Below are 25,575 nucleotides of genomic sequence, written 5' to 3'. Positions count from 1 at the left end.
AAACAGGTTATCCTCATTAGTTGAAGGTTTGGAGATAAATTTCCCCTGCTTTATAGAATCAACCCTTTAACTCGGCATTCAAGGCTGTATAATCTTGTTTCCTTTTCCCACATTGCCCAGTTTGCATCAACAGTCAGTACCCTTCCTGCACACCAGGCAAACTAAGTTGGAGCCCCCAGACATTTAGGCTCCATGAGGAGACCACAATAGAAGGGGAGCCCACCCCCGATTCCTGCAGAGCCAGGATGTTAGCTAGAAAGGAAATAAGTGACAGTGCTGGGTAAACAGCTAAGCCCCAGCGCCTGGTGGCTAGAATTTGCATGTTCTCTGGCTGATTCTCTGCTCTGAACAAACTCTCCTTTACCTGCCTGGCTGATCGCCCAGTCTAAACAAATTCTGCCCTAGAGGCCACTAACTTCTCACTGTTAAGTTAAAGCTAGACCATCTTCTCAGCTGTGGTGGGGGACAGAGCAGGGTACAAGGGCAGGAGAGCTCTTATGACAGACTTCCCTTGGTTCTAGCTGTGGTTGTCAGGGAGAGGGAAGGTGGGCCTCTAGAAGCTGCTGACCCTGCTAACTTGTAAAAGATTCTGCATGAGAATCACAACTCACCCCATGCAGCCCTGCCCAGAGCAGGGAGGGCAAAGGGGCCCTGCTGGAGTTAAAACTCAGGTCCAGAAATGGGAAAACAGAAATGCAAACACCATGGCTGGCTGGTGGCCTGGGGGCACGGTGGCCTCGTGCCAGCAGCTTTGAGAGGGCACAGAAACTGTAGAGTGTAAGTCCAAAGGGTGCAAAGTCAACTGGTGGTGGGGAGGTCAGTGCCCAGCCTCCCCTTCCCCCGGGAGCCTGTGGTCTTACCTACCTGGACAGGCCCTGGCGACTTCCTGGAGAAACGTTCTGGTTTGTGAACCAAAGGGGAGCTGGAATACGAGGCTGAGCTCCGCTGTGTCCAGCTGGACGGTGACATCTGAGCCTGCACAGGGGAGGCAGGAAATGAGCCCTTGGCCTCCAGGATGCTTAGGTGCATCTTTAGGCTGGAGCCCCCAGCATGGAACGTCAGCAGCCCAAGCTCCCAAAGCCCCTTTGACCCTTAAGCTGGGGCAATAAGGGAGCCCTCTGTACCCCCAGCTTCAAATTAACATCACCCTCAGTCTACAAAGGGGGTGGACCTCAGCTCTGAAAATTCAGTAAGCCTCACCATAGCCTTCTGGACGGAGCCAGAAGAGACCAACTTCTCAACCTGTAGTCTACCCCCGCCCCACCAGTGGAATGAAAAGCACACAGAGGCAGACAGGGGGGCCGTCCGTCAGTCAGTCTCCCTGACTGTGCCAGACACACGCTAGTCACAGGGAACACCACGCTGAAGACATCAGACATGGCCTTGTCTTCAGGGAGCTAGAGTGTGGATGGTGTCTGGCTCATAACGTAACCTCAGCACCCAGCAGGCACATGGCGAGCACCCAAAACATGTGCTGAACTAATGAATGAGTAGGAGCAATGCCGCAGACTGATCAAGAGCGTGGGCTCCAGAGACTGGATTCCGAGTCTGAATCCTTGTCCCACCACTTGCTAAATTACTTAATTTCTCTGGGCTTCCATTACCTCCTCCATAAAATGGGAATGAAAGCAGTGATGACCTCACAGAATTGTGAGGAAAGCACCATGTGATGTGTGTAAAGCTCGTTAGCATAGTGCCTGGCGCGAGGTCATCACTGATTAAATACTCGTTTCTATGATTATTCTTACTACCTCTGCTATTACGACTGCAGTCTAGCAAAGAACACCGACATTAGATAGGCCATTAAAAATAATTAAATCACTGTAGGTGACAGAGAGGTGGTAAGGACGAGACAAAGGAATGTGTGTGAGTGAAATACAAACACTTTCGGTATACAAACACTCTCAGGAGTTCAACAAAGGCTTCCCGAGGAAAGTCAGTGTGAACTGAAGCCCTGGAGCATGACTGGCTATGCGAAAAGAGGAGTGAGGGCTTTCGAGAGGAGGAAGTAGCGTGTGCAGGGGCTCCGTGGTGAAAACGCCTCACGTTTGAGGTGCTTGGAATGCAGAGGGTTCCAAGTGCAGCAAGCAGGGAAAGGCGTGACTGGAGAGATGACCGGGGCCTGATCCTGCAGGGTCCTGCGTGCCACAGTAGGACGATCAGAAAGTGCTCTTACTTCACACCACTCTTCTCTCTGCAGATTCTGTTCCCCCTGCCCCAACTGGGACTCAGACTGAAAGGACCACTCACCAAGAAAGTAGACTTCACCATCCAGGGACACTGCGGGCAGGGAAACGAAAGGGCCCTTAGTAACTGAGCATCATCCTTCCTCCCAACGCCCCACCCCCAACAAGGGCAGAAATGACCCGGGAGCCCAGAGAAGAGGGATCATCCTGTCCAGCCCCCTGTGGCACCTTCTTCCAGAGCGAAATCCCGAGAGATCGGCACGATCTGGTCCAAGGAGACATCGTCCCCGGTGACGGCCATCCTCCGGTGTGTGTACAGGAAGAGACTGAGGGCAGGAAGCAGAGTGAGGACAGGGCGCCTGTAGTCTAGTCATCCCTCAGGCCCATCGGGGAAGCCTCGGGGTGCTCGCACTCTCTCCTTGGTTCCTGGGGCTGTGCTCATGCCTCTCTGCTCATGGTGCCCACCAGAGACTGTTGGGTCATCAAAGCTGAACTTGCCTCATTTCGGGGAGCCCCTGCCTTGTTAGTAAAACCCATGTTTGATCTCCCCCTTGTGCGTTCTAGCACTGCAAGTGACAAGAACAGGGCAATCTTAGCCTCCCCACTCCCTCCCTGAACCTCAGCTTTTCCTTCTGTAAGGTGAGGGTGGTGGGTTCAAAAATGTCTAAGGCTCCTCCTTCCCAGCTCTGAGACCCTGAGGTTCACTTTCTGGCTGTGAGACCATTGATAAATATTAATTATTCTCTCTCTGCTTCTGTGTAATATGTGGGTATTACTAGCAACATTTATGGAGCCCTTTCTATGTGCTTCACAGCATTTTAAACACTTTACATGTAGTAACTCATTTTAATCTTCAGTCCAGACACATTGAGGTTTGCTCAGGATGACATGGCTCAGAAGTAACAAAGCCTGAATTTGAACCCAAGACAGGCCACAGGGCTCCAGATCTGGAGCAGTATGTTCAACCATCTTCTTGAGAAGTTTTCTCATCAAATTTTGAGGATTATATGAGCTAAGAATACAGAGGGCTTGGCCTACAGTGGTCAAAAACTATTAATTATCATTATTACAGTTATTCTAGAAGCCTCAGACTCTGCCCTAGAGGGCATGAAGTCCAGCTGGAGGGACAGTGGAGAATAATCAAACCCAGGGCCAGAGAGGCAAGGACTGAACCAGTCACTGACGCATGTTCCTGGCCACCACGTTCCGGGCGGTAACGCACGAGTCCCAGGAGGCGGCTCTGCCTGCTCTCTCCCTCACACAGCGCTCCTTGCACCGCCTGCGGCTCAGGGTCAAGGCAAACCAAAAGGGAGCCGGGCCCCAGGCCTTGCCCAACCCAGCCCACCCCACCTGCCCTGCCCTGCCCTGCCCCGCCCCGCCCTCACCCACACAGATTCACTCTGTGGTTTCACCTCTCCCACCCTTCCTCATCTGTGAAATGGGGAGAGTAACCCCCAACGTCACAGGGGGTGGGAGGATAACTGAGTATTTAAAGCACCCGGCAGAGAGTCCAGGACTAACTGCTTAGTATGTACAGGTTTCCATCTCCCCCTGAAGGCACAGAGAGAGGGAGGCAAGCAGACAGACACGTAGACACCTGCCATTCCACTTCCCAAGGCCAGGCAGGGCAGGCCCTGGGACTGGGAGCTCGGCACCCGCGGGAAGGATATGATGATGCAGTACTCCCCCTCAGCCAGGGTCTCCTGGATCGCCACAGACTGGTCCATGCTGGCCCCTGCTGAGCAGACACGCCCCGGGGGAGGGCAGATGGGAGCCCCTTAGGTCAACAAGTCACTCAGGAGGTTATGGAGCTGCCTGAGGGAGGGCTGGGGGCAGGGAGGAGGGGCTCTGTGCTGGGAGAAGGCGGAGGAGGCCCCATCCGCTCCCTCCTCCTCCCCCTCCCCCTTCCCCTGAGAATGAGCCTTTTAGTTTCTAGGGATAGGGGCCATCCCTTTGCCCCCGGTGAGAGGTACAATTTGCTGTACCGCCCTTTGTCTTGAAGGGCATCCAGTCGCTTCTAAGTGGGGTCCAGTCTATTTGTTGGACGTGGGGTGCCTTGTCCCATTACTGGAGAGGAGGACAAGTCCTATTGCTCCTGGGATGGGGCTCTGCCTTCCTTTTTGGGGAGCAGTATTAGTCCTGCTGGCACCTCTCTGGGCAGTGTCAGGGGTGTATCTGCACGTATCTCAGGAAGGGAGCTCTCATCCTAAACAAGGACCCCAGTTCTGTCCCTTTTTCCCTGGAGATGGGAAAGTGTCCCGTTACTCCTTGGCCCTCCCCCAGCCCAGCAGGCCCCATTGCGTCAGCCGAAGGCCGAGGGTGTCCGGCTCTGACAGCATCAGGACAGGGGTCCCAGCCCTTAGCTTGCCCAGCCCCTCCTGCCCAGCCCCGCCCTGGTTTCCCTGCTCCGCACCTGCTCCCACACCCCTGCCATCGCCGCCTACCTCCTGAGCTGTCACCGCTGCTGGGTGTGCGGAGCACCGCGGCCCCGGGGCCCAGCCAGAGACTACATTTCCCAGAAGCCCCCACGCCACACGACGGTCAGCCAGTCTGCAAGGCCCAGCCTGCCCACGCCAGTGCGGGGGTGGGGTGGGGTGGGGGTGGTCCTCCCTGCCCCCGTTAACTCCTTAGGTCTGGGGCTACCCTGGGCTCCCTATTCCGGAAAGCTTTTCCTGAGTACTTGCCCTCGGCTCACCCTCGGTCCCGGAAGTCGTGGGGCCAGAGCTCCCCTCCCAGGGCCTGGAAGGAAGATGGTCCCTTTAAGGAAAAACACTTTCTCAGTTTCATCCTCAACTCCTCTCACTCCAGGCAGGCCAACACTGGCCTCTACTGGAACGCTTCCTCCCCAGCTAACGACCCCATCCTAGCTTAAAGGAGAACAACGCTGTGAAGAACCACTACACCATTTTCCAGGTGTAGAAACTGAGGCTCAGAGACATTAAGCAATCTGACCAAGGCCTCGCACCTAGCAAAGTGGCAAAATTGGGCCTCAACTGAAAGTGTGACTCCAACTTCTGTGCCATGGACACTGCCACATGCCTCCCTTTCCCCCGCTAAGCCTCAGCGCTGTGTGTGTGAGGTGTGTGTGACAGGAGCACCTGGCCCCGCCTGCCTCATGGGGCTGTTTGGGGGTAAAGGATGAGAATGCACATTGTAGAGGGTGTGATCCTGTTCGTATGCAGTACTGTGCTGAGGCTCTATCCTCTCTCCTTCTCAGGGAGGAAGGAGTTCAGGGGAGGGGGCCACTCAGCTCTCAGGACAGCCTGAGGCTGTACTTTGCTGTTCTCCGGCCCCTTCCCCCGATTCACTGGCCACAGGCCCCTGGGCAAGGTCTTCCTCCTTTGGGGCCTCGATTTCCCACCTAAGATAAGCAGGCTGCTCCAGATGGACAAAAAGGGCCAGCTCAGATCAGGGAGTCCAGGGCCGGTCTCTTCCAGCCTATCGGCCATTTCACTAAGCTGTAAGCTCCCTGAGGACAGGCTGTATCTTTTCCTCATCACCCCAGGGTAGTTTCTGGGACACAGTTGACCCTCAGAACATGTTTATTGAATTAGTGAATTATCTTAATGAATACTCTTTCTCTCAAGCTTTGACCCAAACTAAAGGGTAAGTGCAGGGGAAAGAGTGAGCATGTGACTTCTAAGCCATCCTCACTCCTTTTTCCCTAAGCTTGGAGTTGCTGCCTTAGTGACCAGTTCAAGTTTGTATACGCAAACCTCTTCCAGAAACAGACATCACCTTCTTCCCAATCTTCTTCTTTTCCTGGCAATACCCACAGCATAAATGGAGCTCAAGTTCATTTGAATTTGGTTTCAAAGCTGTGTGGGGGATGAGGAGAAAGGGGATTGATTTAGACCCTTAGAGATAAAGGGGGTGGTGGTCATTGCAGGAAAGCAGGGGAACCCCAATTCCAGCCCCCCTCTTTGTGTCAAAGTCTGGGGAGGATCTGGGAAAAGTAGACGGGACCGGGCATTTTTATAGATGAAGAAACTGTCCCTGCAGGACTTTGGGGTCCTCCTACTTGATGGGGGTCAGACAGGAGACTGTTCTGTTTTTCCAGACAAATCCCAGCCTCTCCTTGGGAATGGGGCTAAGGCCCTGCCCCCTTGGAGAGCATCATGTTCAGGCCTAGGCCCTGGGAGCCTCTAGCACAGAGCTGTGGACTTGATAAATCCCTTTCACTAAAGATACAGCTACAAGGACTTCCCTGGTGGCACAATGGTTAAGAATCCGCCTGCCAATGCAGGGGACATGGGTTAGAGCCCTGGTCCGGGAAGATCCCACATGCCGCGGAGCAACTAAGCCCGTGCGCCACAACTAGTGAGCCTGCGCTCTAGAGCCCGCGAGCCACAACTACTGAAGCCCACATGCCTAGAGCCCGTGCTCCGCAACAAGAGAAGCCACTGCAATGAGAAGCCCGCGCACCGCAACGAAGAGTATCCCCCGCTCGCCACAACTAGAGAAGAGCCCACGCACAGCAACGAAGACCCAATGCAGCCAAAAATAAATAAATTAAAATAAATAAATGTATTTTTTTTAATTAAAAAAAAAAGATGCAGCTACCGGAATCAGAGCTGGGGGTGGGCCTGGGGACTTGCAGGGCCTATGGGACCTTCCTGCCTGCCGCTCCCTGACTGCTGAGCGAAGGAACAGCAGCAGAGCGCCAGCCAGGGTCCAGGGCAGGGGGCTCCTTGTGGCCCCTGGTGCGGCCCCATTGAAGTGGAGGTTCTCATCCAGCTGGAGGCAGCTGCCTGAGGCCAAGGCTTGGCAGCACTCCTGGTAGCAGGGCTGAGCCACAGCCCTGTGACACCTGGGCGTCCCTGTCACGCAGGCCTGGCTGCGCCCTGCAGTGTAGCCTCAGCTGGACCGTTTCAGCTGCAAGAAGAGATGAGACCGTTCATCCTCCCCTTGCCTTCGTCCCCCATTCACAGAGACAAAAAATGTTAAGTTGGGTTGTGGGCTGAGCTGAACTTCCTTGGACCCCTCTCTCCAGCCCCATGAGGCCAGCCAGCCAGTCCCCAGAGAACATACAGGGTGATCAGAAACAAGGGGGCATGTCACAGAGACTTGGAAGATTCCAGCCGCTGCCCTGGATTTCAGCATAATGTGGAGCTCAGAGGGTCGAGCAGCCTGGCCCTCAGCAGGTCTAGCTCCAGCCCGATTCGGCTGCTGACCCATTAGTCGAGCGGGGGAGAAGAGAGGCCTGTTCTGAGGGAGGGCAGCACCCAACCTTGGAGCACTGCAGGGGCCCACCTCACCGAAGTCCAAGCCCTCGGGGCACTCGGCCACAGCTTTCTGCCTTGGCAGGAGATTTTCCCCTTGAAGAGAGAGTGAAGGGAAGGGTAAGGGGTGTGGAGCCCTGTGAGCTCCAGACGGAGGCGGGGCTGGAGCCCCATCCTGCCTGTCCCACTGGCCCCAGCCACAGCCACCCCTCGCTGTCCATTCCTGCTTCCACTTCCCAGAGCAGGCAGATGTGGACAGACACTCACGTTTCTCTTGGGGGCTGGCAGGGTGGTGGTCACCAGTGGTGGAGTGGGAAGTGTCTTTTCCTCTGGGATGGTCAGGTGGCCTAGGCCTGGGAGCAGAGCAGAGCTGTCTGGGGAAGGGCTATGACACGTCTGCTGGGGGACAATTCCTCTGCAAAGCCCCAGGCCGCCCCCCAGGGGAGGGCATCTTGTGTGTGGACTTCACAACCTGAAACTCTCCCATCTCTGCCACCTGGAGACGCACAGGAACTTGCTCTGGCTTCCTTGGAGCTTGTGGGGAGGAGAGCACTGGCCCAGCTGGGCGGGGAAAGGTGGCGAGTCGGAAGGGGAAAAGCCAGAAGGGGTGGGGCACTGAGGAGGAGGGTAGACCTCAAAGCTAAGGGTCAGCCCGACAAGGTTTAGAGGTTGGGGTGTTGATAGCGGCTGGGGAGGTTGGGGAAAACAGCTCAGGTGTTGGGGGCCTGTCAGAGGGTGGGCTCAGAGCTGGGCGCTAGTGGGTGGGCAAGGCTCAGGGCTGGGGACAGGTGGGGCGGGGCTCAGAACTTATGGGGCCAATGGGAGGAAGAGTCAGAGTGGAGGGCAATGGAGGAGGGGCTTGGAGTTGGAGGACCACGGAGGAGGGGTTCAGAGCTGCAGGCTAGGGGGATTGTCTCACCCGAGGCCGACTGGTTGAGCTCCAGGCAGGGTGGGCCGCCACTGCAGCACTGCAGAGAGCCGGGTCCGGGGCTAGAGGCCTGCAGGTAAGGGCTGGGGCTGGTTTCATTTCTCCCTTCACAACTGAGGCTGCACCAGGCCATATAGTGGGAAGCGTTGAGTTGGATCAGCTGGGTAAAGAGAGTGCCTGCGAGTCCAGGGGGATGGTGGGTGGCCAGCCAGTCCTGGGCCATATCTCAACTCTCAGGGCAACCCAAACACCGACTCCTCTCTCTTCCGCTTCAGCACCTCCCTCCCAGCACCTTACTGGAGGTACCTGAATGTCACACCCCTTCCAACCCTGCAGCAGCCCCTCCTGGCAGCACCCTGCCTGGTCCCCCACAGCAGCCCTACCCCTGCACTCGCAGTAGCTCTCCCCTGCGCTGCACTCTGCTCTTTGGTTGAAAGGCTCTGCTTCCCGGTTTGCACGCCTCTCCATAGCAGTGGAAGCTATGGAACATCTGTGGGAGGGTTTGAACGCTGTGGCCCTCTTCCCACGGGTGAAGGCATCCAGGAGGCTCTCTCCTCCTTCACAGACTGCTTTGCCGCTTACCTGGACAGGAGCGGGGGTCAGCTGGCTTCTCACCAGGTTCTGGGCTACCAGTAGGACCTGCAGGAGGACTGGTAGGAGGAAAAGGAGAGAGGAGACCACTGCAGGAAGCAACCAGCTCAAGAGTCAAGGTTAAGGAAAGGTCATGCAGTGGTTAAGTAGAAGGGGCCATGACACAGGTGAAAAGAAGGCATAGCCTCAGGGCTCAGGAGCAGTCACAGGTTAGGTTTGGTCACCTGGGCCAGGAAAGGCTGGGGTCCCTGGGCTTAGGACAGCTACCTCTGAGCAAAGCAGCCTGATGGCTACTACCGGTCACAGACATCTTCTGAGAGGTAGGCCAGGAGCCCGAGAGAGTGAGGGACTGGTCCTGGGCAGCCCAGGGGAGGGCTGCAAACAGAGATTCCCATTACTACACTATGCAAAGGAGTAAACTAAGGCTGGGAGCAGGGGGGTCAACTTGTATGGAATAAGGGGTCCCAGGGGCTGGGCTTTTGCTTCCCGCAAGTCATACTTTCAGAGTGACATTGAGGCCGGCACAAAGGGGCCTGCAGCCTGGTAACGGCCCCTTTGAGAGTAAATGTTGTTGTTGGCATGGCAACAGCAGCATCCCAGGCCCGAGGGGAGACGGAGCTGGAGCAGGTGCAGTGACAGGAAATAGACATCCGGTGCCTCTGATGTGGCCTCATTTGCCTCTGACATCAGGAGGTGCTGTGGGTGGGGAGTGGCGGGTGATGGGCTTCCTCAGAACCCAGGGCAGGGAAATGCTGGGTCACAGAGAGGGTCAGAAGTCAGGGCTCCCCTTGTCCAGATTCTTCAGGGTTCAGACCCAACCCTGTTTCTAAATCAGAGGTGAGCTAAGGGCAGGAGGTACCTCTCAGACCCTGGATAGCTGGATGCCAGCTCTGGTTCCCCCAGGACGAAGGGATCAGATCTGTAAGGGTCTGCTAAGCCCAGGTTCAAGTTTTTCCATGCGAGGCAGAAAACTGCTGGAGATGGGAGAGCGGGACCTTATTCCCATCTTTCCGCCCAACCCTGGGAGGCTGAGCACAACCCAGCCCCCAGATTTCCCAGGGCTAACAGGGCATGTTTCCCTGCCATCAAGGGTTGGCCCTCCATCAGCACTTGGATCTCACAGGTGATGGCTGCCAGGGTGATGTGATACAGAGGAGAGCCTGGACCCTGTCTGGGCTGGGCCCCTTCTGGCCATGGTCTTTAATGCATGAGTGGGGCTGTGCTCAGAATCCTGGGTGCAGAGGTGAGGCTGGGTAGGACCCCTTGGCAATAGGGGCCACCTCTCTCTCCACCCTCACCCCTCCTTACTACCAGGAGCCTCAGCCCCTCCACTGCTCCCTCCGCTCCAACGCTACACTCAAGAAGTGCTCTCATCCAGTTAACACCTCTCAAGGGGACTTCAGTCTCCAAAGGCAAATAGGTCAAGAGGGGGGCCAAAGGTTCTCCCCAGCCCCTGTGTCCTTGTGAAAGGAAGGACCCAAGCCTCCCACACAGCCCCTTTCCCGCTTCCTGGCTGGGACAGCTGAGGCTGGAGGGACAGCTCAGGAGTGTGAGGGAAGCAGACAATCAGTCAAATCAGAAAGCCGGGCGAAGCTTAGATGGTTACTTGGTATCTGTGCTACTTCTGGCTCCTTGCCCATCTACTTTAGTCTGTGCATGTCTCCATAAATAGAACATTCCCAGTATTCCCTGAGCCCCACCCCGTCCCAGCTGTAGACCTACCTGCGCACCCGAAGGTGTGGAGGGCAACCAGCGTGTGTGCCTGAGTCAGGGAGGCTGCAAGCGCAGCCCCTGGAAGCTGGCGGCTGCCCCTCCTCCCCTCCAGTCATCTGTTAGCTCTGGTAGTTCCCTCTGACGCTGCTGCCACCGGGGACACAGGCACAAGAAGGAAGCACAGCTGATGTCCAGACTGAAGCCACAGGGAGAAAATAAAGTCAACTGGCAGATAGAAGGACCCCACTGGAACGTGTCTTATCTGTGTAGATGAGAAACCCAGCAGGTGGAGCAGGCTCTCAGAAGAGAAGAGAGGGATGGGAGGCCAGGGTCCTCCCAGGGCCCACCTGCAACGGGAGAACTCTGTCTGTCTGATAGTGGAAAGGGGAGTGGGTGGGGAGAGGTCACAGGCCCATTCCTCCCAAGAGAACTTAGAGGCGAGGCTGCCAGCAGGGCAGGATGGAAGGATGAAGGGAGAGGTAGTTATCATCCCAAGGATAAAAAAATGTAAAAACAATGCAGAGGGAAGACAAAAACCTCACCTTTGTCTGACGCTCACTTCCCAACACATGGGTTACTTTTAGGGTGCTCCCTTTGTAGAGCCTTCCAGCACAAGCTGACCCAGCGAGGGGAACAGAAGGGAAGTGGAGGAAAGGGATGACAGTTGAGGCTGGACACAGATTTACTGGCTTTCCTCTCAGAGGTAGGGAGAGAGGAGACTCCCGCTTCTGGGAGGTTCATCCCAAGATCAGCCTCTGGGTTCAGCAGGGCCAATCTGGGGTTCAAGCCCAGATTCCTGCCTGGGCTGGGAGGGGCAGGCAGAGCCCTGCAGTTGCTCTGATGGAGCAGCTTTCCTCCTTGAAAAGTGAGCTGAATCATCTGTTCCTGGCAGGCAGTGCCCTGGCAGAGGTTCAGACGCCAGGTCTAAAGGAGAGATTCTCATAAGACTCAGGAACCAAGGATGCACTTCTGGGGATTCATGAGCCCCTGAAATTGTGTGCAAGAATGTATATGCAGGGACTTCCCTGGCAGTCCAGTGGTTAACACTCCCCGCTTCCACTGCAGTGGGTGCAAGTTTGATCCCCAGTGGGGAAACTAAGATCCCGCATGCCATGCAGCACTGCCAAAAAAAAAAAAAGTATATGCAAGCATACTTTTCTAAGGAGAAAGTCCACAGTTATCTTTGTATTTCCAAAGGAATCTATGATCCTTAAAAAAGATTAAGAACTACTGACCTAAACCCAGGAAGAGCACCACTCCGCTCTCCGTAGCCTAGTCAGGGGGCTCGGCTGTAATCCTGTTCTTCTTATAGCAGACCCCTGAAGGCCAGACTTCAGGGAGCCACCTCTGGGGAGAATCACTGCTTATTTACTTATTTTAAAATATTTATTTATTTATATAAATTATTTTGGCTGTGCCGGGTCTTAGTTGCGGCATGCGGACTTCTTGCGGCATGTGGGATCTAGTTCCCGGACCAGGGATCAAACCCGGGCCCCCTGCCTTGGGAGCGGGGAGTCTTACCCGCTGGACCACCAGCGAAGTGCCGAGAACCACTTCTGACTGATGCAAGTTTGCAGGCACCTCCTGAGTAACTCTGTGCCCCTCAGGGCTGGGTGGAGCTGGCCACACAACTCTTCCAGCTGGCCCAGGTGTTACTGCACCTCCTTACCTCTGGGTCTGCTCCCACCATCTCACATCCACTTAATTCTCAAGATTTGCAAACCTAGCTGTGCCTGGCACGTGGAAGGCACTAAAAAATATTTGGATGAATGTAACAAATGAACAAAAGGAGTCTCCGCCCCCGCAAGGGGCTTGTTTCCTCCCAGGCACCTCTGGCTCAGTTCACAGGATGACTAGTTATCTGGGCAAGGATGATGGCAGGACTCCACAGAACCTGGTCCCACCGCCCCTCCACACTGTAAAGAAAAAAAATGGGCTCTTGGAACGCTCCACTGATTGACCTTGCCGTCCCAGGTACCCACTCCTGAAGAGGGTGCTCAGAGGAATGTGACGGTGGGAAAGCATCAGGTGTGTCCCTGGGGAGGCCTGATGCTGCTACTGCCCCAGCTGGAAGCCTGGAGAGACATCCCCTCCCATGTTTACCATTTCCCAGGCTTTAACTCTCTTCTCAAATGGCAATGTCTCCTTGCACTTTGGGCCTATTTTCAGTTATCAATGTTTTTAGTTGGCTCAATTAGGTTTTATTATCCATTCGCTCTGCTTTAGAAACTCAGGCTCTGGCGAGGTTGTCCAACTGGGATTTTAAGCAACTGGAGGAGCCAAAGTACAAATGAACATGTGAGGAGTCGCCCAAGGGATGGGTTGAACCAGTAAGGAAAATCCCAACCTGGTGGTGAAACCCTACTCATGGAGATAACTAGGGCAATAGATGAGTGTGAGGGAAAGGCCAGCTCTGGAGCTGGGATCTTTCCAAGCAGACGTATAAGTAGATATATTACAAACAAACTGAAGGTCTGGGTGCTGAGGGGCAAAGGGGCCCTCTGGGGAATCCTGTTCTGGACCCGGCCCTGGCCTTCAGGTGACTGTGCCCTGGGCAGATCAGGGCCCCCTGGCTCCCCTAGTTCTTTCCCTTTGGGATCTGAATCCCTCAGATTCAGATCCTGAGGCAGCTGTTCAACTCCACCCAAATCTTGGCTATCTGGGCTTGGAGAACACAAGAATATTAGCCACTTCTCAGTCAAGTAAGGATCCCATGGAAGACAAAGGTAGACCGAAGCCTCTTGTTCTGAAGTAGCAAGCAGGTGAAGTCAGTGCTGGTCTTAGTTGCACTGTGTGCCAGGCTGCTGAGGCTTAGAGAAGGGGCGGGGCAGCAGGCCCATTCCAAGACAGCCCAAGTCCTTCCTTTATGCAAATAAAAAGGCAACCTTGGTGCCACAACTTTGTCCTTAGCAGAGGTCCTGGCTCACCCTCCCCATCTTTCCCTAGTACAGTATGCGCACGAATGGCTGACTCAACTAAGGGCAGGGCTTATCCTGGGGTGATGCTCATTTGGAGAAGTGGCAGCAAATGGGGGTGGGGAATGAGGCTAAGTCAGAATTACCCAGCATAATATATGTAACATAACAGGCGCTCATTAAACTTCAGTTGCTACTGAAGTTCGTGAGAAAGAGGTAGGGAGGTGTTAAGAACTAGAGGACTGAATTAGTACATAATCCCGGGCTTCAGAACAAGACACGTTCAGAACAAGGGCTGGTTTTATTTTCCAACAGAATCTTTTTTAATATAAAACAAAGATAAAACACACCTCAACCCTGCAATATGCCAGCATGCCTTGCTTCTACAAGATGCATGCTAGTCCGTAAGACTAAGTAGCAAAGAGTCTTTAGGAGCATTTGGCTGGGAGAAATAGAAAAAGCAGATCTTAAGGAAGACTGGGCTAGCCCCACAGCTGAGAAACATCCCTGAACACTAGAGCAGTCCTTGTCTTTTCAGATCCTCGTACGTCTTCTTATTCACAACGTTCCCACTGGAGTCTTCATACTCTTCCTAAAAGGGAAGAGGAACACCATTAGCTACACCTCCTGGGAGAAATGTTTGGAGCCAACCTCTGGATACCTGAGCTCACCCTGGCCTGATTCCATGCCATTCGCCTAAGACAGCCTTTCTCAACTGGGGTTCTGCTCTATTGCTCACAGCACCTATTAGACATCTAGGATGGTACCAATTATGACCGATCCTTGTGGCTATCTGAGAAAATAGTTCATTCAAATCACTGTGTTTAAGATGAGGAACGCTGGTTGAGAAAGGCTCACTTAAGACATGGTTTTCAAATGGTTCCCAAGAATCCTAGGTTTCTGCCTAAGAGACCACTACAGGGGATGAAAGGCCAAGAAGGCTGAGCTTCTCCACATCCAGAGCAGTTCTGCTTTTTTCTATTTTATTTATTGGAGTTCTACATTACTGTCTGAAAAAGGCTTTGCTGCTAAAAAAAAAGGGACACTGAAAACCACTGACCTAAAAGAGAAGCAGCAGCTACCGTACCTCACATACACATCATTCCTCATCTCTGAAATCTGTTCAGGATGACTATCTCAAGACCAACAAGGATCGCTCCCCACCACATGAGAAGATCTTATCAGATGCTCTCCTCAAAGGATATCTAACGTACGACATGGAGTCTCAACTTCTTAGCTTATGAATCCTCACGGCAGGACAACACACAGGGCACTCCTGCTTGCCACTTCAAAACTTCAGTGGGAGAATATAACCTGTCTTAAGACACAGATTTAAAGTCTGACACATTTAATTTAATATCACAGACGAATTAGGCTTACAAGTCAAGAGCCAATTACAGATATTGTCACATTACACTTGCTACTGCAGTGAACCAGGGACCATCTCTTACCTCCCTTCTACATGGTGAGGGAGCTCTGTCACTTGATGCTATCCCTGATGCTACGTGAGCACTCACCTCAGTGTCAGGCTGCCACCGTTCCGATGCCTTCTGCAGTTTCAGCTTGGCCCACACTGCAGGACGAGAAATGATCAGCAATCAGATTCCACTGAGTATCTACTGGGTACAAGGTGTTACAACACATTCCTCATTAGGATCCCCCTGAGTGCCTGCCCTTGAGACTTCTACCTGCCCCAAACTGGAATTTTGGTTCTGAATCGCCTGTGGACAAACCCCTTTCATTGCAAAATCTACCATAATGTTTATTTGCTGTAAAATAAAAGTTGGATCAAATCTAACCCAACACCTCTTAGAATTGAGAACTGATACTCTCAAAGGAAAAAGATAATGTGGTACAACATATAGGAATTATTGGAAAAAGTGAGCTTACTGTATTAAAGTTCACAGTAGAGGAGATTGAGAACACTAGACTTTGTCAAATATGTCTATTTAAAGTCTGCTGCATAAGCTCTATTTCCAATAGCCAGGACACGGAAACAACCTAAGTGCCCATCATCGGATGAATGGATAAAGAAGATGTGGCACATATATACAGTGGAGTATTACTCAGCCATAAAAAGAAACGAAATTGAGCTGTTTGTAGTGAGGTGGATGGACCTAGAGTCTGTCATACAGAGTGAAGTAAGTCAGAAAGAAAAAGACAAATACTGTATGATAACACATATATATGGAATTTAAGAAGAAAAAAAAATGTCATGAAGAACCCAGGGGTAAGACAGGAATAAAGACACAGACCTACTGGAGAACGGACTTGAGGATATGGGGAGGGGGAAGGGTGAGCTGTGACAGGGCGAGAGAGAGGCATGGACATATACACACTAACAAACGTAGTAAGGTAGATAGCTAGGGGGAAGCAGCTGCATGGCACCGGGATATGGCTTGGTGCTTTGTAACCGCCTGGAGGGGTGGGATAGGGAGGGTGGGAGGGCGGGAGACGCAAGAGGGAAGAGATATGGGAACATATGTATATGTGTAACTGATTCACTTTGTTATAAAGCAGAAACTAACACACCATTGTAAAGCAATTATACCCCAATAAAGATGTTAAATAAAATAAAATAAAATAAAAATAATAATAAAGTCTGCTGCACATATTTCAAAAACTTCAGAGGAAAAAAAAAAAGTGAAATATCATGGCCAAAGAGTCTGAAAGATAAGATGGTTCAACAAACACTGAAGACATTAAAACGAGAATTCTGACAGTTCAATAACTAATTATTCCAAAGATCACGAAAAGGGGAAGACATCTACAGACACCACCCTAGCTTCAGAGGGAGGGGATCAAACACGTACAAAGACAGGACAGATAACAAAACTAGGGAAAGAACAACTTAAACCTGTAAGAATGGTGTCAGGAAGGTGCACCCTTAGAACAAAGAGCTATGTGGAGCAGATGGACAGGTCTGCTGCTACAGAGATAAGATGATAAAATATTAACAGATTATATCCTTTCACATTTCCCATCAAGTAGAACAATCTCTAAACTTGACCACACTTTAAAAAAAAAAAATTTTTGGCCATACCGCATGGCATGCGGGATCTTAGTTCCCGGGATAGAACCCATACCCTCCGCATTGGAAGGCGGCGTCTTAATGACCAGGATGACTAGGGAATAAACTTGACATGATTAGAAGGTATATCCTATAGAGGAAGCTGAAGTCTAAGATGGGTGAAGAAACAGTAAATGAGACAACATGTAAGAACGTGCTTAGCTCTGTGCCTGGTGTACAGGCGCTCAACTAATCATCTTTTCCTTCCTTGCTAATTGCCTTAAATTAGCTGAAGTCTTCAGGCCCAGAAAATATGCACATTACAAATGAATGGAGAATTTACCAGGTGCCAGGGCAGGGCCTTATCATATTCTTTGTCCAGGCCATTCAGGAATCCAACCCAGAGTGGTTCGAAAATACCAGATATCAGAAAGGCTGTCATGATTTTCTTCTCTTCTCTTTTTTTTTTTTTAAGACAGAGTGTGGGCCATCTCAGAAGGTGGGAGGCCCCAAAATATAGGGTGGTTAGTTTTTTTAAAAAATAAATTTATTTATTTTATTTATTTATTTTTGGCTGTGTTGGGTCTTTATTGCTGTGCGCAGGCTTTCTCTAGTTGAGGCAAGCGGGGGCTACTCTTCGTTGCAGTGCGCGGGCTTCTCATTGCGGTGGCTTCTCTCATTGTGGAGCACGGGCTCTAGGCACGCGGGCTCAGTAGTTGTGGCTCATGGGCTCTAGAGCGCAGGCTCAGTAGTTGTGGCACACGGGTTTAGTTGCTCCGCAGCATGTGGGATCTTCCCGGACCAGGGATCGAACCTGTGTCCCCTGCATTGGCAGGCGGATTCTCAACCACTGTGCCACCAAGGGAAGCCCCTGTCATTATTTTCTTAAAGAAAAAAGTGGATGTAGGAAACTGGAGCAGTGAGGGAGATGTTACTCTTCAGAGGAATCTGAAAACAGTTAGAAAAAAATGGAACCACCTCTGGGCGCCAGCGTGGGTTCACTAAGAATAAGTGAGGCAAATTAATTTGAATTTCCTATTTTTGATGGGATAGTGCCGACCTGATAAAAGGTATAGACACAGGATATCATGATTTTAGCAAAGCGATTGCTCTCACAGGCAATGTCCCTAGAGTTCATGAAAACATTGTAACTCTCATGATACTGCCATAAACAAGATGGTGTATTTGAACCTGATGCTATTAGTTTATTAGTTTAGTAGACTTATACCTAGTGAATATTGGTCAATTGTGACCAACCACCTAAATGGGGAATCTCTGGTGGCAATTCCATAGGGCTCTTTCTTAGCTGTCTTTTGTTCACCTTAAAAAAAATCATAAGTCTGGAACGATGGAATGATTAAAATAATAAATTTATAAGTGAAATCCTTCATTTAAGTAAAAAAAACAAAAAACAAAAAACCTACTGTAACTTAAATGACAGTACTGAATCTCTCCCTCCTGGCTAAAAGCGCCAAAAGGAAAACTTCAACAGAATGATCTAAAACAAAGACAAGCAAATCCAGTGTGACAGCTGTGTCAACGGTTACTTCCTTGCCCACTCCCATTAGGGAACACATCTTCCCAAGGTGTTCTGGAAGGAGCAGTCCTGGTCTAACAAGTAGCTATTTTTGCTGCCAGCTACTGAAAAGACAGCTAGCTGACTGGACTACAGATGTCACCTGACCCAGCTGCACCTACCTATTGTCTTTCCCAGATATTAGAAATTGGGACACTGAGAGACTGAACTGGATGATGGCAGGCTCTGAAAACTGAAAAAGGTCATACAGGTCAAGGGCTAGAGTTGTCTTCACTGTGAGCTAAGGCTTAAAGAGAAGACACAAGGAAGTGGAGAAGGCATACATGTAGAGGGAAGCATAGCTGGATAAGCATATACTTGCTAACATGATGGAGGGCATGGAGTTAGGTTTTAATTGGTTCTCTTCCTCATAACCAAAAATCCTTAAGATGTCTAGTTTTGATGCTTTCAAAAAACCCCAAACCCAAAAACCACACACAAAATCCAGGTTTAATAAAAAATAACTATTCCACCGATAGGAAAAGAAGAAAAATTGCAGAAACTCTACAGAATAGAATTAACTTTGATTTCATAATTGATTGGTGCCTACTATTAGTGAGACACCTGAGATAAAGTCTGTCATGATCTTGTGGGAGTCAAGATATATAAAACCATCTATCTGTTACTGAAAGTCCTAAAGGAAGACAGAGAGTTAATCTAAGATACTTAAAGGGAGGAATAATCCCTGGGAAAAGAAAGGGAGGGGGAAGGTGATGATAAATTTGTAATAAACCTATAAATGATCTATTGGGGGGGGATGAAAAGAGAAAGTGATATTGAGATAGAAGTGAAACTACAAATGCTATGTAGAGAACCTACAAATATTAGAACCTACAAATATTCAAGGGAAGTCATGATGGGTGGAAATGATACAATAAATCAAAGAAGTGGTAATAATAATAATAGGCATATAACAGAAATTGATAAACCTAGACACCTGAATAAGGAGATAAATATTGAAAACTATGAATAATGGAAAAATCATGAACCTGCCAATAATATTCTGGAAAAAAAATTAAGTTTTCTAAAAATCTTTGTATGGCTAAAGAGAAAATGCATAAAGTTTTTTCTGGAATACCCCTTAATGATCGTCTCAAAAACATCTACTTGATGAGGATGATTTAAAAGAAGGCAGGATAGCACTGTGGAAAGAGAAGAGACTGCTGTAGAACAGACATGGGTTTGCTCCATGGCTTTCTTCCACTTACATGCTATGTGACTTTGAAAAACTTACCTCATTTTCCCCTTCTGGAAAATGTGGGGGACCTCCTACATCACTGGTTGCTCTGAAGATTAAATGAGTGTAAAAATCTCCTGTTTACCTGGCGTACACCAGGCACCTGGTAAATGGTAGCTAGTAACAGTAAGATTAAACTCCAAATGAAAAGATAAAGGTGACTCTGGATCTCACGCCTCAGACTGCAGAGGAGCCCACAGGTGAAGCTGATAATGACGGCAGCTTATGCTTCTTCACTGAATACGTTCTACCCTGTGGTCAGACAGGCTGTAGCACTTGACCTGCACTATCTCATTTAAACTTTGAGACAACTCTCTGAAGTAGATATATCAATATTATTACCACCCACATTTGATGGATAAGGAACTAAAAGACCTAACTTGTCCTGTGTCCCATAGCCAGTAAGTAAGCGGTGGAGCCATGATTTGCACCCTAACCAGTGGCCTCTCCAGAGTCTGCACACTTAACCACCACATGAAACTATATTAGGAATGTGGTTTTGAACCAACTTTACCCTTGAAGCAGAACATATGAAAACATATAAAACTTGACAGAATCCATCAACCAAGTCCTAGGGAAAAAGATCATGACAAGACGTAATGGAAGTAAAACCTACTATGCATAAAATAAATAAGCTACAAGGATATAGCACAGGGAATAGAGCCCATATTCTATAATAACTATAAATGCAGTGTGATATTTAAAAATACTGAATCACTATACTGTACACGTGAAACATATAATGTTGTAAATCAACTATACTTCAATTTAAAAAAAGCGAAATAAAAGAGATAATGGCAATCTGAAAGCAGAAAAAACACTTTTTATAAACAAGGTGATAAGGATATTGATAGACATGAGATTAAAGACATAATGTCTCCAGAATCACTATGAGGGTAAGACATAAAGAATTTACACTGCTTCAGGCCATCCAGATATAATCATCTCCTATAAATAACTCAACTAATAATACATATTAATAATAATAGAAATTTGTAGTAGAAAGAAACTATTAGATGAAACATTAAAAGACTTCCCTGGTGGCACAGTGGTTAAGAATCCACCTGCCAATGCAGAGGACACAGGTTCAATCCCTGGTCTGGGAAGATCCCACATGCCGTGGAGCAACCAAGCCCATGCGCCACAACTACTGAAGCCCGTGCACCCTAGAGCCTGTGCACCACAACTACTGAAGCCTGCACACTCTAGGGGCTGTGTGCCGCAACTACTGAGGCCCGCACGCCTAGAGCCCATGCTCCGCAACAAGAGAAGCCACCGCACCACAACAAAGAGTAGCCCCTGCTCACTGCAACTAGAGAAAGCCCACACGCAGCAATGAAGACCCAACACAGCCAAAAAACAAAGAAACATTAAAGTTAGAAATGTTAGAAAACTACCTGTCAAAGAAATAGCTTCAAGTCTACTATATAATCTATGTAAGTGAGAAATCTAACAAGATAACCTTTCCAGCAAAGGAGTTAAATATAAATAGGTTAATTAATACACATTGTAAAGAGCTTAATATCCCTATACAAGGATAAGCACTGATGACTGGGGTAAAAAAGAGCCCACATTTGCTGCCAAAATTTTGATAACTGGGGAAATGGTCTAAGTCTATTACAATAGAACAAACAAGCTATCAGGTAATGGGAATTTCGAAAAGAATATGGGAGTGATCAATAAGGTTACAATACAATATTGAGTTTATGTGGCTCAAATAACCAAATTAAAATATACACAAAACTGGCAGAAATGCAAGAGACAAAGCTTAATTACAACTGGAAATGTAAACATGTCTTTATCAGAATTCAAAAGAAATAGATGTAAGTATGAAATTAAAAACCTGAAAACTGCAGGAAATTTAAACAGCCTACAGGTGGAGAGACATACTTCCTTTCAGGTATACATAAATCTTTAACAAATCACTGACTATATACTTGGACACAAAGATAAAATACATTCTAAAGGCAGAAATTCCGTAACTTACTGCATGGACCAAGAAAAAAAAAAAAAAGAAACAATGAAAGAATCAGTGCTTTTAAAAATAATTACTGAATTATTCTTTAAAACTCAGAAACAACCTCTTTAATAAACAAAGCTCTAAATATAACGTATCAATAATGGATATTTCCAATGGATTCCTAACAGAATGATGACTAGTTCTAAATGCCTGTATTAGAAAGAATAAAGAATAAAAACAAGAAAGTTCTTGACTAACCAAAGCAATTTTGAGAAATAAAAATAGTGCTAGAGGTATCACACTCCCTGACTTCCGACTATACTATAAAGCTACAGTAATCAAAACAGTATGGTAGTGGCACAAAAACAGACACCTAGATCAATGGAACAGAATACAGAGCCCAAAACAAACCCATACACTTATGGTCAATTAACCTATGACAAAGGAGGCAAGAATATACAGTGGGGAAAAGATAGTCCCTTCAATAAGTGGTGCTGGGGGACTTCCCTGGTGGTCCAGTGTCTAAGACTCCATGCTCCCAATGCACGGGGCCTGGGTTCAATCCTTGGTCAGGGAACTAGATCCCACATGCCGCAACTAAGAGTTCGAATTCTGCAACTAAAGATCTCGCATGCCTCAATGAAGACCTCGTGCAGCCAAATAAATAAATAAATATATATCTTTAAAAAAGTGGTGCTGGGCTTCCCTGGTGGTGCAGTAGTTGAGAGTCCACCTGCCGATGCAGGGGACATGGGTTTGTGCCCCAGTCCAGGAGGATCCCACATGCCGCGGAGCAGCTAGGCCCGTGAGCCATGGCCGCTAAGCCTGCGTGTCCGGAGCCTGCGCTCCGCAACGGGAGAGGCCGTGGGGGTGAGGCCCGCGTACCGCCAAAAAAAAAAAAAAAGTGGTGCTAGGAAAACTGGACAGCTACATGTAAAAGAATAAAATGAGAACATTTTCTCACATCACATACAAAAATAAACTCAAAATGGATTAAAGACCTAAATGTAAGACCAGAAACCATAAAACTCATAAAAGAAAACAGACACAGAACACTGTATGACATAAATTGTAGCAATATTTTTTTTGATCTGTCTCCTAAGGCAAAGAAAACAAAAGCAAAATAAATTAAACTTAAAAGCTTTTGCACAGCAAAGGAAATCATTAACAAAATGAAAAGACAACCTACTGAATGGGAGAAAATATTTGCAAATGATATGACTGATAAGGGATTAATATTCAAAATATGTAAACAGCTCATACAACTCAACAGCAAAAAAACAAACAACCTGGTTAAAAAATGGGCAGAAGATCTGAATAGACATTTTTCCAAAGAAGACATACAGATGGCCAACAGGCACATGAAAAGATACTTAACATCACTAATCATCAGAGAAATGCAAATCAAAACCACAATGAAACATCACACCTGTCAGGATAGCTGTCATCAAAAAGACCAGATAACAAATGTTCACAAGGATATGGAAAAAGGGAACCCTTATACTGTTAGTGGGAATGTAAATTGGTGCAGCCACTATGGAAAACAGTATGGAGGTTCCTCAAAAAACTAAAAACAGGGCTTCCCTGGTGGCGCATTGGTTGAGGGTCCACCTGCCGATGCAGGGGGCACGGGTTCGCGCCCCGGTCCAGAAAGATCCCACATGCCGCGGAGCGGGTAGGCCCATGAGCCATGGCCGCTGAGCCTGCGCATCCAGAGCCTGTTCTCTGCAACAGGAGAGGCCACAACAGTGAGAGGCCCGCGTACCGCCAAAAAAAAAAAAACAAAAACAAAAACTAAAAACAGAAGTACCGCATGATCCAGCAATTCCACTCCTAGGTATGTATCAGAAGAAAACAAAAATACTAATTCAAAAAGATACATGCACTCCCAACATTCATAGCAGCATTATTTACAATAGCCAAGATATGGAAGCAACCTAAGTGTCCATCAACAAATGAATGAATAAAGAAGATGTGGTGTATGTATACAATGGAATACTACTCAGCCATAAAAAAGGATGAAATTTTGCCATTTGCAACAACATGGATGGACCCGGAGGGTATTATGCTTAGTGAAATAAGTCAGACAGAGAAAGACAAGTACTGTATGTTATCGCTTACATGTGGAATCTAAAAAATAAAACAAAACAAGTGAAGATACTAAAACAAACAGATTCACAGATATTGAGAACTAGTGGTTACCAGTGGGGAAAGGTAAGGGTCGGGGAGGCAATATAAGGATAGGGAATTAGAGGTACAAACTACAATGTATAAAATAAATAAGCTACAAGGACATATTGTACAACACAGAGAATATAGCCAATATTTTATAACTTTTCTTTTTTTGCACAGCTTGTGGGATCTTAGTTCCCCAAAACAGGGACCAAAGCCGGGCCCTCAGCAGTGAAAGCATGGAGCCCTAACCAATGGACCACCAGGGAATTCCCCAATATTTTATAACTTTAAATGGAGCATAATCTATAAAAATTTTGAGTGACTATATTATTCATCTGAAACTAATATCAACTATACCTTGAAAAAAAAGTAAGTTCTTGATTATAGACTTAAAAAAAGCACAAAGAAACAATATTGAAGAAAATAATAGTAAAAAGGAAATAGTAATGGGGTGGTGGTGCTGGGATGAATTGGGAGATTGGGATTGACATATATACACTGATATGTATAAAGTAGATAACTAATAAGAACCTGCTGTATAAAAAGTAAATAAAATTCAAGTCAAAAAAAGTGGAAAGAGTAAAACTCAGAATAAAAATATTGAGTTTCCTACTTTAAAAATATTGAGTTTCATAATAAATCAAGGAATTGTATTGGCTATTAACTAAAGAATCTTCTCAGAGTGGTCCCCTTGTATGAAGAAGTAATCTCTATTTAAAGTTTCAAATGACCGAAGAGAATGTAGCACGTAATCCCATTGATTTTATGACAAAAATATGGTTTTGATCACTAAATCTGACAAGTGTCTGAAAGGAAAACAAAAAGCACATCTTTTATTTATGAATGTAAAAACAAAACTTCTAAAAGGAATCCTCACAGGGTAAATAACTGCATTAGGAACTTCCCTGGTGGTCCAGTGGTTAAGAACCCACCTCCCAATGTAGGGGACGTGGGTTTGATCCCTGGTTGGGAAACTAAGATCCCACATGCCACGGGGCAACTAAGCCCACACACTCTAGAGCCCACACACCACAACTACTGAGCCCGTGTGCCGCAACTAAGACCCGATGCATCTAAAGAAAGAAAGAAAGAAAGAAAGAATGGGCACAAGTCTAATACAAATATTTCACTAAAGAAGATGCACAGGGCTTCCCTGGTGGCGCAGTGGTTGAGAATCTGTCTGCCAATGCAGGGGACACGGGTTCGAGCCCTGGTCTGGAAAGAGCCCACATTCCACGGAGCAACTAGGCCCGTGAGCCACAACTACTGAGCCTACGCGTTTGGAGTCTGTGCTCCGCAACAAGAGAGGCCGCGATAGTGAGAGGCCTGCGCACCGTGATGAAGAGTGGCCCCCGCTTGCCGCAACTAGAGAAAGCCCTCGCACAGAAACAAAGACCCAACACAGCCAAAAATAAATAAGTAAATAAATAAATAAAGAAGATGCACAGATGGGGATTTCCCTGGCGATCCTGCATGGTGTGCAGTGTGGCCAAAACAAAAACAAAACAAAAAAAACTGCATTAAAAGAATATCTACCACCCAGTATGAAATAATTCAGGAATGCTGTTTTATTCAAGGCCTGATAAAAGGGAAAGTAGTAAAAATGTTGTTATCTTTCTTTTGAGGAATGTGATAATAAAATCATAAGCCAGTTTTAAAATTAGTGTAGCTGCATCACCATGGTCCTTTAAAACAGCATCCAGGGAAGGACGACTTATTGCCTGCTTCTATTTAACATAAGACTTGGGGGCAATGCTTAGGAAAAATAAATACATGGAACAAAATTAATTAAAACATCCCCTTTGTTTTTGTAGTTGGCATGATTGTAAGCCTAAAATAATGTAAATAGTTCAATTACAAGGCATCAGAAGTAATAAATTAACTCAGGCAATTTGCAGGACATAAGGAAATATACACAAGGGACCTCCTTGGTGGTCCAGTGGCTAAGACTCTGCACTCCCAAAGCAGGGGGTCCGGGTTTGATTCCTGGTAAGGGAACTAGATCCTGCATGCTGCAACTAAGATCTGGTGCAGTCAAATAAATAAAATAAATATTGAAAAG

General features: G+C 48.1%; 2 protein-coding genes across 3 annotated transcripts in view; both read right to left on the bottom strand.

Annotated features, from left to right (window-relative positions):
• Positions 1–4,707, bottom strand: part of INPP5B (inositol polyphosphate-5-phosphatase B) — a 48,427-nt gene extending 43,720 nt beyond the window's left edge. Inside the window, exons 1-6 of the mRNA XM_029228715.1 lie at positions 4,631–4,707; positions 3,857–3,921; positions 3,371–3,465; positions 2,415–2,512; positions 2,251–2,280; positions 865–975 (exon numbers count right to left, since the gene is read on the bottom strand). Coding sequence (XP_029084548.1) covers positions 865–975; positions 2,251–2,280; positions 2,415–2,512; positions 3,371–3,465; positions 3,857–3,913 — 391 coding nt within the window. The 5' untranslated portion in view covers positions 3,914–3,921; positions 4,631–4,707. The remainder of the gene's footprint in view (positions 1–864; positions 976–2,250; positions 2,281–2,414; positions 2,513–3,370; positions 3,466–3,856; positions 3,922–4,630) is intronic.
• A 9,130-nt stretch (positions 4,708–13,837) lies between these two features.
• SF3A3 (splicing factor 3a subunit 3) overlaps positions 13,838–25,575 on the bottom strand; it is a 29,431-nt gene continuing 17,693 nt past the window's right edge. The window contains exons 16-18 of one of the 2 annotated variants that reach the window (XR_003794624.1): positions 15,007–15,128; positions 14,643–14,873; positions 13,996–14,147 (exon numbers count right to left, since the gene is read on the bottom strand). Coding sequence is in view for 1 of the 2 variants with exons in the window: in XM_029230558.1 (XP_029086391.1) it covers positions 14,070–14,147; positions 15,073–15,128 (134 nt within the window). In the remaining variant the exon portion in view is untranslated. Of the gene's footprint in view, positions 14,148–14,642; positions 14,874–15,006; positions 15,129–25,575 lie in introns of both variants that reach the window. The other variant, XM_029230558.1, reaches the window with a different exon arrangement.

The sequence above is a fragment of the Monodon monoceros genome, unplaced genomic scaffold (assembly GCF_005190385.1).
Source record: "Monodon monoceros isolate NGI ecotype Baffin Bay Population unplaced genomic scaffold, NGI_Narwhal_1 Super_Scaffold_18, whole genome shotgun sequence".
Classification (NCBI taxonomy): Eukaryota; Metazoa; Chordata; class Mammalia; order Artiodactyla; family Monodontidae; genus Monodon; species Monodon monoceros.
The sequence above is the reverse complement of the archived record's forward strand: the minus strand, read 5'-3'. Positions and strand labels throughout refer to the sequence as shown.